General features: G+C 42.4%; 1 protein-coding gene across 1 annotated transcript in view; it reads right to left on the reverse strand.

The window, feature by feature from the left end:
- Positions 1-4,911: 4,911 nt before the first annotated feature.
- abca2 (ATP-binding cassette, sub-family A (ABC1), member 2) overlaps positions 4,912-15,205 on the reverse strand; it is a 422,430-nt gene continuing 412,136 nt past the window's right edge. The window contains 3 exon segments of the mRNA XM_079689553.1: positions 4,912-6,989; positions 11,532-11,741; positions 11,833-11,970. Of these exon segments, the coding sequence (XP_079545679.1) occupies positions 6,954-6,989; positions 11,532-11,741; positions 11,833-11,970 (384 nt within the window). The 3' untranslated portion in view covers positions 4,912-6,953.

Genomic DNA, 15,205 nt, shown 5'->3' on the forward strand with positions numbered 1-15,205 from the left:
CAACTTTTAAATCTGATTCTTACTTTTACAGATATTAAACATTGTTCAGACCTTGGTAAAGAGGCCCTTCTTCAGATTTTAGAGTGCGTGATGTCACAGCTAGAGTGGAGGACAGATTTAATTTTGAAAAAAAAAACATGGAAACCTTTGATCTCTGGACACGTCGTTAACTCAAATATACATGGGAGCCTGCCTGCAGACCTCCACTCTCAGGAGGACAGTTCCGGTGCAGGCTGCACTCTCAGGACACCTCCACTGTCAGTACAGGAAGTGACGATTCTGACAAACACGTTTTTTTTCCCGTCCACCGAAGGACTCGTTTGATGGATTTTTTTTCAAATCACAATGGAGACTCATCACGGAGGTGATGAGTCCGCCCAACGTGCACCTTGGGTCGGCCTTGGCATTATTTCCTTTACGCATGTAAAGTAGTTACACCCGCTATTGATTAATTTGGTCACGCAAATACGAAATAAAATCGTATATATTTATATATATATCTTGTAAAATACAAGACGACATCTTGTATTTTAGTTACACCCGCTTTTGATTAATTCGGTCACGCAAATACGAAATAAAATCGTATATATTTATATCCATCTTCTCCCGCTTATCCGTGGTCAGGTCGCGGAGGTAGCAGTTCCAGCAGAGAGCCCCAAGCTTTCTTTTCCCTGGCCACATCAACCAGCTCTGACTGGGGGATCCCAAGGCGCTCCCAGGCCAGCGAAGAGATATAATCCCTCCACCTGGTCCTAGGTCTACCCCTTGGTCTCTTCCCAGCTGGACGTGCCTGGAACACCTCCCTAGGGAGGTGCCCAGGTGGCATCCTAACTAGGTGCCCGAACCACCTCAACTGGCTCCTTTCGAATGAGAAGGAGGAGCGGTTCAACTCCGAGTCCCTCCCGGATGACCGAACTTCTCACCTTGTCCCTAAGGGAGACACCAGCCACCCTGCGGAGAAAATCCATCTCGGAATCTTGGGAATGTGCCTTAGGCCCAATCCCAAACCACTCCCTCGACCCTACCCCTCCGTTACGGAGTGAACTCCGTCTGTAGCCACACTCGCAGCTCAACGAGGCTCCCTCCTGTCAGGTGGAGGGAGGCCCATTCCCAAACCGCCCCCTACACCCGCCCCCTACACCCTACCCCTACACCCTACACCCTACACCTACACCTTACCCCTCCGTTTGCGCATTCACGCGGAGGGTCCGCCATATTGAGGGCTGTTCCAAACCAACGAGTGTGGAGCGTTGTGGAGGGGGAGTGGGCTATCAAGCCTTCAAACAGCGAGTCTGCAGCTGTGCTGACTTGAGACCGGTCTCTACCTGACCGGAGTCACGCTGTGTGTGTCCGTCAGGAAGTAGTTCCAGCAAACATCCACTGATAAATTGCGATGTTAACAACCTCATGATAACCTCAGATGTTTTAACTTAGGATCATACCTGTGTTTAGTCTAGAAAAAGGTAAATGTGTGCATTTTATTATAAAGTTGTGTATATTTACAGACTGTTGCAAAAACTAAAAAGCTTATAAACATCAGGTTTAAAACTGAAAGTATTTGTATTTCGTATTTCACACCTCTGCACACTCTCTTGAACATTTCCATGCAGTCAAACATTCGATTTAAGCAGGCTTCTTATGGTGCAGGTTTATTAATTGAATTGCTGGTTTGAAATATTGTTATGGTCATCATATTAACTTTAAGATTGAAATTAATTGATGTTTGTTTCCCTTGCACCATAAAAAGGCTAAAACACAGATCCGAACTTGATCTGGGGAAAAAAAACTAAACCTCCCACAAGGGCACAGGAACATGAACAACAATGAGAACCAAATTGTTGAAAAAAAGTTGTTGTTTGTGACCTCAACAGCTCTCTCATTTCCTGATCACCAAATCCAAATTGTGCATGTGCACATTTGGAATTCAGAAAGACTATGTCTCTCTGTGTTGGCGTCAAACCCTACAATAGCAGTTAATCACATTTAACTCAGCATTGCATGACAGCATCACTTCACAACACAACGAAAGACGATCACAGTACAGTGTAATGTAAAATACAATTACTTTTTAAAAGCATTAGATTTATTAGGTCTCCCTTGTAAAATACATCGTTGATCTCAATGGGATTTTTACCTGGATAAATAAAGGCTACAAACAAATTAGTAATTTAGAATGTTCATCGTGAAATCCACGTCACAGTTAGTATCAGTACTTACATCCAACAGGAAGTGCCCAGGTTTCCACACAGGAATACAGATGGCGTCTCTGATGGAAGCATCATTCTATAAAAAAGGAAAAGTTTAAAATCAAACTTTAAATTAATAGTCCGGAAAAAATATATTTTGTGACGAAACCAGTAGAGCACGCAATACTTACAGGTAAAGTTGAGAGTGGGTTGCGTAAAGCTGAGTGTCGCCATGTTGGAACAACATACAGATCAGCAACACAAATGTTCTTCCCCTGTGGAAAATATTGATATGAGCCCAGGCCCCACAAACACCCCCCACACACACACACAAGGTTACTTAAGGTTTCTCACGCAATGCCACTGCCTCGTAGCAAATAAGACATACCTTGTCTCCATTTATCACAAACTTGTGCTCAGCTTCCCATGTCTCGGTAAATGAGTGCATTAAATTGCCTTCCATCTGCATCAACTTTTTTTTTTATTACAGCTGATGATATTGAGACACATCAGAGAATAGCGGCATACTGTAGGTGGCCTATGATAAGCAAATGATATGCTATGCAAGTATATATATATTATATCGATAAATGTTGTTTTGTCTTTGAAACAATACATTTAGACTGCATTCATTGTTTTGGATAGTGCAAACCGGTCACGCACCTTACCTTACTGATTTGCAAAAACCATCAGACGAGTCCTTCGGTGGGCGGGGAAAAAAACATGTTCGTCAGAATCGTCACTTCCTGTACTGACAGTGGAGGTGTCCTGAGAGTGGAGGTCTGCACCGGAACTTTCCTGAGAGTGGAGGTCTGCAGGCAGACCGCTCTCCAAATATAAACACCTGTGTCATGGAACGACTCCAACTGACATGCTCACAGCGCCAGACTTCAGATAATGGTTAACGGTCCAGCCCTCAACAGCTCTACGTTAATTATGGGGTGTCATCATATGCCGTTTCCATGGAAACGCATCCCTCGCCATAAAACACGATGTCGCTGTAACTCCAATGGACACGGTCCAGTCGTCCCACAATCTTCACCTGTATATCACCTCTCCATGCCTCAACAGCTCTACGTCAAATCTGACATCTCACCATATGCCGTTTCCATGGAAACGCATCCCTCACCATAAAACACGATGTTGTCGTAACGCCTATGGAAAGGGTTAAAACAGCACCACACTTCAGATAATGGTTAATTGTCCAGCCCTCAACAGCTCTACGTCAATTATGGGGTTTCATCATATGCCGTTTCCATGGAAACGCATCCCTTGCCATAAAAGATGATGTCGTTATACAGTAACTCCTATGAACATTTTCAAAAAGTGCTCAAACTTCACATGTGTGCTAACAGTCCAGCCGTGAAGACATCTACAGGACGGTTTTGAGATTTCTTCAAATGCCGTTGCCATGGCAACAGAATGCTCGCCATGACACACGGTTTTCTCATAACTTCAGTGAAAATGCTCCAAACGGCCCAAAACTTCACAGGTTTGGTAACGATGCAGCCATCAACGCATCTAAGCGTATTATGGGATGTCATAAAATGCCGTTGGCATGGTGACAGATCATTCGCCATCAAGTTAGTTCAAAGGTTTGCAGTTCAAATATTCTGCTGCTTTTCCAAGCCTTTTTACTTTCTTTTCTTCTCTCATCAAAATTCAAGTCCCAGTGTTCATGCGTCATTTCAATCTAAATTCTTCACTTTCTTCTTACACATTACATGTCAGCAGCAGTTTAACATTATGTACTGTTTTGGTTTTTAAAAAACTAAAGAGAAGGAATGACAGTCACACTTGCATCCCTTTGACAGCACTGCAAAAACTAAAATCAAGCAAAAGGCTGCTGTCTATTTTTGATTGTCTTATTATTATGGGATTAAGATAAATTAAATAAACTTAAACCTAAATAAAAGATGATCAAATCTGGTGGATATATTTAAAATAGGCTCTTTTTTTAGCCGTACCTCAAAGCAGCATGAGCTGAATAAAAAGGTAGCAATGTTGTCCCAAAGTTTAATAAACAGTAAAACATTGCAAAATGTCAGAGAAACAAATAAAGCAAACGGCAGCTACACGTCAGGGTAGCATTTTATAAATCCCACCGTACTGTAGTCTACTGTATGCCGGTCTAAATGTTTTCACTTTGCTCTATTTATGTAATACAAAGTATAACTTATCTATAACAGAGCCAAGATCTCTGTATGACTTTAGTAAACTTCTGAATTGAACTAAGAATAAGTGCAGTACGTCCAGCTAGCTAGTTAGCGTCACTAACGTCGCGTCACTAACATCGCGTCACTAACGTCGCGTCACTAACGTCGCGTCACTAACGTCGCGTCACTAACGTCGCGTATTTAACGAAAATGTACGTTTTAATGCCCCTTGGGTTTGACGTGTGTGACGTTAGTTAATTTAAAGTAAGTTAAAACCCAATACTCACATTTATTAGTGATTCCTCTGCTTGCTGCTGCTTTTAAATCCACTCTGCTGGGAAGACCGGACAGCCATCTCATTTTAAAAAAACTCACTCTTCCCTGCGCGCATTGCACCCTGGGATATGATAGACCACGAAGGATACATCTGATGTATCCTTCGCGGTCTACCATATCCTGCATTAACTTTTTTTAATTGTAATTTTCAGGCAAGGTTAAGCATAAATCTAGTAAAAAAAAAACCTGCAAGTTGCTCTTTAACATTTTAAGTAAATACAAAAATTACAACAGTGAGTTTCCCTGTTTAATGTCAACTCCTTCAAGTAGGAAAACAGCTCATCAGTGCCATAATAATCATCAACAATATGATTGCATTAGCTGTGAAATACATTTTGAAAAACAGATATGTTCGACAAGAATGTTAAGAACTTAATAACCAGAAAATCATAAGACCAGTTCAAAGCCACATGCCAACATACATTAGAGAAACATCCATAACAAATTATAATATATTTAGCACATTTGAGCTCCCCGAATTCGTAAGAGAACTACAAATAGTTTGCAAATCATAACAATAAGTAATTGTGCTTTACCCAGCTAAAACACAAGATTATTGGATCTGAGAGTTTCCTTCAGTATCACAGTGATGTCAGTGCAGTTATTGTCAGGTAATAGAAGCAGAGTGATTTACACTGCATGTTCAAACTGTTAGATTGCTGAGAACCTTTACTGGAGATTGAATTCTTCTTCTTTTCATATATTTTTATTATTTTACACTGTGTCCGGTATGGAGAGGATCTTCTTGGCAGAGTCAACAACATAATGATATGATAAAAGCACAAAAGAGAGCATTCAGCAGAATGAGATGATGTACAAAGTGAGAGCAGGTAACATGCCGCTACATTCCCTCATGTCCGACATCCAGGTCAAAGAAAAGGCAACAGCTCTTTCTAAGGTGCATTTCAATAAATCATATGTTATCACACACACGCACGCACGCACGCACGCACGCACGCACGCACGCACGCACGCACGCACGCACGCACACACACACACACACACACACACACACACACACACACACACACACACACACACACACACACACCAGTCCATAGCTCCAAAATAAATCATTCTTCTTGCCACATCAAAAATAGACTGTATAACATGACCAATGGGGAGGGACTTCCTCACAGCATGCTCTCCTTCAGTCTGGTCCAGTCGAGTCCGGTTCAGTCTGGTTCAGTCCGGTTCAGTCCGGTTCAGTCTGGTTCAGTCTGGTTCAGTCCGGTTCAGTCTGGTTCAGTCTGGTTCAATCCGGTGCAGTCTGGTTCAGTAACGGCCCGTCCACACAGCGGCTTGCGTTGACGCTTCACCATTCACTTTGAATGGGGTGATGTCACTTTTTGCCGAACTGCATTTTGGGAAGCGACGCGTTGCTGGCGTTGCTGGCGTTGCTGGCGTTGCTGGCGTTGCTGGCTTCAAAAGCTCAGCAATGTTCAACTTTTGGCGCCTCGGCAGAAGCGTCAAGCAATGAAATCCCGTTTATTCAAATCTGCCAGTACAAGCGCTAGCCAATCAAACCGCGTGTATGCTGGGAGAGACTACGCAGTTCATTTCCTCATATTCCAAAAAATGGAGGAAAAATTAATCATAGCGGTAGTGAATCACCCGGTGCTGTATGATCAGTCTCTGTTGATCTACCGGGATACAAACCGGAGGAGCCAGGCATGGAGGGAGGTGGCAGAGACAGTGGGTGAAACTGGTAGGTTTTCGCCTGTTTGGGGATTTTATATCCAGTTTACTTCGTTTTAACATTGCTATTGCTTTGTATGTCGGGGGCGGGAGATTCATGTGATTGGCTGTTGGTCGCGTTGCTCGCAAAAAATCCCCAAGCTTCAGATACACCCACCGCCAAGCGTCAACGCACGCCGCTGTGTGGACGGGCCGTAAGGGCCTGCTCTGGTTACATGAGGCCCTGTTAGTAGAATGCGCGTTCCACCAACTTAAAGTAACCTGTGATGTCAGACACTTGAACATATCTCCAACCAATGATTTGATCATCCACTGAAAATGTAGCTTGCCTACTGTATTCATCAGTCATTTAGTGAGATACATTAAAGGGAAACATTCCAGGACCAAGTTTTCAGTCTGAATGCTGCTGCTGTCTCCAGCTGCCAAACCACATGAGTCCCTCACAGAATACAAAATTTGAGGCTGAAATACTGAACTACTGGTCCTATGTTTCACGATGCAGAGTTTTGGTCCTCTTCAGGGTTAAGATCAGCAGCTCTGAAGACCCCCAACTGCTCTCTGCCCTTCAGAGGCTCTTTCAACAGAGAGTGTCCGTGTTGAAGGACAGCTGCACCTGCCAAACACACATCTATATGTAGGTAAATCTGTGCAGGAGCAAACAATAATAACATCACACAAACAGAATGCAACCAACACTTATACATGTTCAAGGCCACTACAATGACTGACACTTGTATAAAGTTAGGAGAATAGACAGACCAAGGGTTCATTCTGAGAGTTGCAGAGGACAGAAGGACTGCTGTAGCCATGTTACAGGAAGTGCGTCCTGTCTGTGGAACGGTTGTATTCTGTGTACTATTACATCACTTTACTATATCACTATATTGAGCCAAGAGGCGAACATCCTGTAAGCTTCCATGGAGCCTATGATCAGTCTACAGTCAGTTGAGATCAGCTTAGAGCTTCTTCTCTCTCATCATGACTAAGAGGAATATGCCAGAGGAGGCTCACAACAAAACACATCACTGATCTATAGAGTGGCGAAGTCCCTCCCCTTCCGGTGGACCTCCATGTGACCTTATTTCGGAAAAATTATGTATTGAAGTCAATGGAGAGAGAAAGATTATCTTTTGATCCCGTTTGAATTGTGCCACGAATTACACATAGGCTATGATGTGTGTCAATTTAAAAGATCATTTTGCAAGTCAAATTTTTTTAAATGTGTCGTAAAACTGTGAAGTAACACATTTGTTTGTGTGAAACGCTGAATGAACTACATCTCCGGTCTAGCAGAACAACACACGTCACCAAGATGGCCGTCACTACTGTCTTACCCTCACTATCACCACAATGAAACACGTCCAGAAGAATGTCATGCAAAGCTGCCTGCCTGCCTTCCTTTGATTCTCTCTGAACTGCCTGGTCTTTTTAATGTTTAATGTCAACCATTTGTGCAGATAGAGTGAAATAGAACAGATCGCCGATGCTAATGTAGCGTTAGCTAGGGTGACCAAACGTCCTCTTTTGCCCGGACATGTCCTCTTTTCACGCCCTGTCCGGGTCGTCCGGGGGGGGTTTATAAATTCATGAAAATGTCCGGGTTTCGCGGACCGTTTGCATGTACTTAAATTGACTGGCGAATTGCACAGAATACTACGGTACTCTGTTGCGTGTGTGACGTAATCCCTGAGTCTGAAGCTTTGTGGGCGGCTCTACAACTACGCTGACACACAAACAGAGGAAGGGGACAGAGCGGATTGCCGCTCACATTCACAATGCCAAAGCGCAAATGTACTTTTACAGATGAATTGCAGAAGAAATTCCAAATGTACCGGCCCGGTCGGAACAAATGGGAGGCGGAGTGCACCGTGTGCAAAGCTTGCACATACGTGTGTGTGTCCAATAAAGGTGCAGGCGATCTTAAAGCGCACATGGACACAGACAAACATAGGAAAGCTGTGCAAGGTGAGAGTTTGTCGGCAAAGTTGACAGACTTCTTTGTTAGACCAGGCAAAACAGAGGATGCTGTAAATGCAGCGGAGGGTGCGTTTGCATTTCACACTGTGAAACATCACAACAGCTACAGATCTATGGATTGCACAAGTGCCTTGCTAAAAAAAGCATTTCCAGACTCTGACACTGCTAAATAATTCAGTAGTGCGCGCACTAAAACCGAAGCCATTGTCAATGGTGTTATAGCGCCCCACTCGATTGATGTCGCACATGAAGCACTCAAAGAAATCCAGTACTGTGGTGTTTCTACAGACGGGAGTAACCACGGAGCAGTGAAAATATTCCCAATCATAATCCAGTACTTTGACTGGAAGAGGGGTGGCATGCAAACAAAATTAATCGAGTTTAAAGACACACCAAATGAGACAGACAGCAGAAACCATTGCACAATATCTCATTGAAACATTGGCAAAAAACAATTTGTCTGAAAAATGCATTGCATTTACTGGCGACAATTGCAACACAAACTTTGGAGGAATCCGACGTGATGAAGGGGGAAAGAATGTGTTCGCAATTTTGAAGAGGTTGCTGCTGAAGAACACTCTGATCGGTGTGGGTTGCCCAGCACACATATTGAATAATTGTGTTCATCATGGGGCAGACAAAATAGATATTGACCTTGAGAATATCATGTTCAAAATCTACCAGTTCTTCCACATTTACACTGTGCGCACTGAGAGCCTGAAGGAGTACTGTGATTTTGTTGACATTGAATACAGAAGGATGCTTTCTCACAGCAAGACAAGGTGGCTGTCATTGTTCCCAGGCATTGAGAGGATGATACAGATGTTTCCAGCCTTAAAGACATTCTTTCTGTCTCAGCAAAAACCACCCACAGTGATCAAGAAGTTTTTTGTAAACGAATTCAGTGATATCTACCTCTGGCACATGCACTCACTCATGTCTGCGTTCCACACCCACATTCAAGACATGGAAAAGGAGAAGAACTCCATTATGGAGGTAAAGAAAACAATGAACAGCATCCACACCATTCTTCTTGAACGCAAGAGCAACAACTTCATGTCCCTTAAAGTTAAGGGACTACTGGCACAAAAGCGTAGTGATGGACTTGGTAAGGAATATGACCAGTTCTGTGCTGATGTGCAAGGCCTGTACAGTACATGTCTGGAGTATCTGGAGAAGTGGATGACTCCCATGGAAGAGTTCTCCACATTCACGTGGATGGATCTGAGTGAGCCACCAGAGTGGAATGATGTGGAGGCCTGCATCAAGTTCCTAGTAGAGAAGGGGGTGGTAATTGGTGATGTCAAGTGTTTTGACCAGGTCACCAATCTGAAGAGATTCACAGAAAGGTGCAACCGTGATGAGGAGTTCAGTGGCCTGCAGGTGCACCAGAAGTGGACCAAATATTTTGAGAAGGCCAAAAGCATTGCATGTTACTCAGAACTACTGAAGATTGCACAGTTTGTCTTTGCACTTTCCTCTCACAATGCAAATGTTGAGAGGGTTTTCTCACTGACCAGTGGACCAAGGAGAGGAACCAGCTGTCTGTTGAGTTACTGAAGGGGATTCTATTTGTGCAATACAATTTGAAAGACATGTCTTGCAAAGACTTTCATGCTTATTTGTTGAGCAACCGAAACCTGCTAGGAAAGATCAGCTCCACAGCTAAATATCGATGGGCAGACAAGGAGGATGAAGAAGAAAAGCAGGATGAAGAAGATTGAAGTATGCAGCTATGCAGAGAGAGAAAGCTATGTAGCTGTGGGAGAGAAACTTTAAACTTTTCATTTTAAATTGGGACCCTAGAAAACAGTTTGAAGCTAGAAATATGTGAAAAGTTGTCGTTTCACTGTGGTTGTTTACAATGACAGGGCCTGGAATTGTGTTTACAAACATTTAAAGTAGGCTTATATTTGGTTCATGGTGCCTCAAAATGTGTTTGGTTTGATTTAGGTAATCAAATGTTATGTTAGGTTATGTTCACTAATGGAAATTATGCAAATGTGAAATCCAAAACTGCATAGTGCACTTTTAAAATAATTACATTAGTATCTTTGTGAGGTTACTGTTTTATTGTTTACATTGACAAGATACAAAGAGATTATTTGTTAAAGCTGGATTTTCTATTTTCTACTATTTCATATATTTTGTTATTTATTTTTGTCCAGTAAGACTTGAAAAGAGAGCTATTATTTTGTTAAAGATTGATGTTTAAGTTATTCTTGTGCATTTGAGATTTGTCAGAGATGATTTTTGGTACAATAAAGCATGTTGATTGTTGAGTAACCTTGGTTTGGTGTGTCTTTGGTTATAGAGAGATATTATTGTGTTATATACAGTAAAATAATATAAATAATAATTGTATATCCATACAGAGGAGGCATACTTTAAAACAATAAGGCATCTTTGAGTAAACGTTGTGTATCATTAAGTATCTCGAGGCTGGGGGCAGCATGTCCTCTTTTTTGGAAATCAAAATATGGTCACCCTAGCGTTAGCATTTCTCCCCCAGGCTTAAATTGTGTATTCTAGAATGATCACACCAGTGTGACAGTACTCTTCAAAGGGCTCACGAAATATGACTACCACTCTTGCTGTTTAACATGTTGGGTTACTTAATGTTAAGGCTAATAAAAATGACAAGGCTGTAATGCTAACTAACGTGCTAGCTACTAGCTAGGTAGCTAACTTGATCCAGCCACTCCTGGTTCTTTCATCAGATGGGAAGCAAAAGCACGAGCAAGACCCATTACTGGTATGATAACAACCTGGTACTAAGCACACAGGCATCTTGTTAAAGTTATCTTAGCTATCTCTTAGTGGAGGAAAACAGTTCTGACATCACTTAGGCGACTCTGGGATTTGTAGTCTTTCTAGTTGCGTATTTTTCATAGTCTTATATTTCAACAGTTTTACGACAAACTGTGACTTTTTTGACATGGAAATGATTTTTTAAGATTGACAAACATCATATGTGTAATTCATGGCACAATTCAAACGGGATCCAAAGATAAGTTTTCTCTCTCCATTGACTTCAATACATTATTTTTCCGAAATAAGGTTCCATGGACCGGAAGTAGATGAGCGTGACTTCGCCACTCTATAGAAAAAGACAGAGACTTTATTATTGTTGTCAACTTTTTAGTTAAATAAATGAAGAAAGTTGTGATCCTCTCACCCTTTCCTCTTCAAAGCTGATGAGTCCTTCGTCATCGTCGCTCTCCAGCTCGGCGGGCGCCTCGCTGATCAGAGCACTGAGCTCCGTGGGGGCCGGCCGAGACTTCAGCAGGTTGAGGATGCGCTGCAGGGGGGACTGTCCAGGCACCGGGGGGGACACCTCCTGCTGATCCAGGTTGTCACTCTGCTTCTTGGCAAAGTTGACAAACACCTTAGCAGAACAACAGAATAAAGGGGATTCATTCCATTTGTTTCCCTTGTGGCATGTACTGCATGAAGCTGATCCAGGTACAGTGCCTCACATTGTCCAGAGTTGTCTGACTGACGGAGTAGTCCTCGATGCCCAGCACCTCCACCACCTGCTCCATCTTACTGAACACCTGAGCCAGGGAGATCCGCTCAGACTTCAGCTGGTACTGGATCTTAGTGTGGTGACGCTCCTGCAAAGTTCACAACAGCTGGCAGTCTTCAATGAGTAGACAAAGATCACTAACCTAACCCACCTCAACAAAATCTGAAAAAAAGCTGGAAATGTAAAATGTGAAATATCAAATGCGACAAAACCAAAGTAGAGTTACAGCCTCGGTCAGCTGGTCCTCCCTGTGTCCAACATGTCAAGACACGTTTTTATTCTATTGTCTTTTCTTGTGAAAGTGTGATAGTAAATAGTAACGTTTTTTGTTAATGAACAGCGAACAGGGACTTCTTCATTCTTATAATTTCATCCCTGAGTCAGAATGATCGAAGCTGCTGACCCCCGCTGGCAGGCTGTGGGCAGAGGAACTGGGCTTCATAACACTACGGTAATAATTCAATCATATTTGGAAGTTATACATTTCTTCAATAGAAACATTGTAACGTGAACATTTTTGAACTTATTTGTAAAGAAGATAAAGCAGATCAGTGACACTAAATACATTTCTGAAAGGAATTAGTATAAGTAAGTGTGGCAATCCGTTTCGGCACTGTATCTGCAGTCGGCATTGTGATGGAAACTTCTGAAGCAATTGAGACGAAACTCAGAGAGACATGCGGAGAGCAGGAACTTTGAGGGCAAACACTGAGGGTTTATTTGGAGCTTCGGCCGGAGAATTCACAAGACATGTGCTGCAGCCACGAGGTGACACAGAAGTTGCCAAACCAATTCTGAAGATCTCTCCCCCAGACCCATGTATTTAGCTGGTCCTGAGAGAATAATCCACCTGCTGCATAACAAGATAAAGCACTATAACCTCTATCAGCTGACGCCAACAGGCAGGAGCAAGGAGACAAAACACTGAGAGCACAGCCTGTGCTTAGTGAGGGCAGTGCAAACTGATTAACTGGGTCAAGGCCTAGGAAAATATTTCCCCAACAGGTATCATATACAGAAAGTATATTCAAACCTTGGTCCTCCCTGTATAGATTAAGCACACTAAGAGTAAATGATTCATTGTTAAGGCACTGTAATGTGTGTTGTGTATAAAGTGTGTTGTTATTTGTTTGATTTACAAAATAAAACCAACATTTTGAGATAAAAAAAGGCACCAACTTCATTCAGAGGAATATGAGTTGATAGATTATCCTGGACTGGTATATGTCAAGGTTTAGTCCGGATTAAAGATTTTTAATGGCAGCACAAATGACTCCTGTTGTCTGGTTTGACTGCTAACTGTTGTAGAAAGCAGCATTAAATATACATTTTCCACAATTTAAGTAAAACACCTCTTCAGCCAACCCATTACCACAACATTTACACTGCTTTTTGGAATTCTACAATTTGGAAAAATCTATTATTATGAATTAGTAGAGACCTGCATTTGTAAAGAGTTTTGGTTGTGTGGTTCCTCAAATATTTGAGCGTCCGCAATGTGCAAAATGCACTTGCCAAAGTCAAATCAAACCATTTTCCATTCAAAGTCTACGGATCTGGTTATTTTCCATGTTTTCATCAATAGTGCTTTACTTGAAAGGATTCTGCTCACCATTTCCACACTTAGAAATCGGACTTCAGCGGCCAGAGCATTTACTATGCATGGCAGAATGATTATAGCAAAATCAGTAGATCAAAAACAAATCAAAAATATTGTCAGGATTCAAGTAAGCAAGTAAGCATGGCTGGACAGGCCATCTGGCATACTGGGCACTTTCCCGGTGGGCCGACGTGCATTTTGGGCTGACTAAACTTAGTATTAATTTTTTTTATGACGGCCCATTCAGGTATTTGTATTAAATTCAAAACCTTTATTTATCCAGGTGAAATCCCATTGAGATCAATGATCTATTTTTCAAGGGAGACCTGTATACTTTTCAAAATCCTGCTTGTGTCCCCCCCTCGTTCAAATTTGTTTCTAATGATCTTTTAACCGCAAGCCGTCAACGCCACAGAGGAGCACACAGCCTCTGTTCAAGTTCGGCCCTGTGTGTGTGTGTGGCACGAGAGCATTTTGTGTGAGAGAGAGAGAGAGAGAGAGAGAGAGAGAGAGAGAGAGAGAGAGAGAGAGAGAGAGAGAGAGAGAGAGAGAGAGAGAGAGAGAGAGAGAGAGAGAGAGAGAGAGAGAGAGCGCACCAGTTACCGGTAGTGATGGGATTTATGGCTCTTTGAAGGGAGCCGGATCTTATGGCTCTGTTCCTTTCAAAGAGCCGTTCAAAAGAGCCGTTCAAAAGAGCCGTTTTTTTTTGGCGGGGTTACTTGGTTTGTCTGTGAAATAATCACCAGGATAATGATTGACTGTATTGCCAGACCTAATGTCAATAATCTGCTTTGTAAACACACTCCGTATGTGTTAAGTAAATAAAGTTGCCTTGCCTTGAATGAAATTCACGCAACTCTTAATATTAGATACTGTGTTTTTAAGTGGCGATGGAGATCATTTGTTGGCCCTGCTTTAAAGGATATTTTGCCTTTACAAATGGTGCGCTTTTTTGGTTGAAGTTCATCAAAATGCTGCTGCGTTTTCGCGTTTGGCTCATTTTCCATCCCAAAAACACGTCGTCTACCTGTCCTGTAGCCTACCACTTGTTATGACTTCTCTCTCTCGCGTATTCCGTTAAGACCCACCCCATCTCACTCCTCCTGCTGAAACCTACTAATCAGAGTAGGGGCGGGTCTTCACAGAATACGTTTGGGGAACAAAATCAAGCTTTTTAACAGGCGAGTGGATTTTGGCAGGCAGTGAGTGCGGACTAACAATTGAACGATAACAAGAACGGCTCTCACCAAGTACGACTCGGTTCCCCTCGTTCATACCAAAGAGCTGTTCAAAAGAATCGGCTCGTTCGCGACCGACACATCACTAGTTACCGGGATTGTTGTTGTTAGCATCTGTTGCTAGCTCGGAGCTAAGGAGATGTTTCTGCAACAAGGTGGAGGCGAGCTCTCTCCTGTCAGACTGAGAGAGATAACTTCAGCTCAGTAAGGTAAAGGACTCTCTTGAGGGTTTACATCTCTTCATTTTGCCATCAAAGTGCACCAGATTTAAGCATTTAACTTCCAACATTAAAGCATGCCCCTGGACCCCCTTACTGGATGTGAGGTCCACCCCGAAATAAAACAGGTTCACATGGTTAGGAATAGGATGCTAAATAGGTTTGCACACGTATTATATACAATAGAGTATGTCCATATGTTTCTCTTTTGGTAGTAGATTGGTCTATTATTGGGAGTTCAAATTCATTATTTACATTTCATATTGT

Source organism: Notothenia rossii, assembly GCF_949606895.1.
Source record: "Notothenia rossii genome assembly, chromosome: 6".
NCBI classification, from domain to species: Eukaryota; Metazoa; Chordata; class Actinopteri; order Perciformes; family Nototheniidae; genus Notothenia; species Notothenia rossii.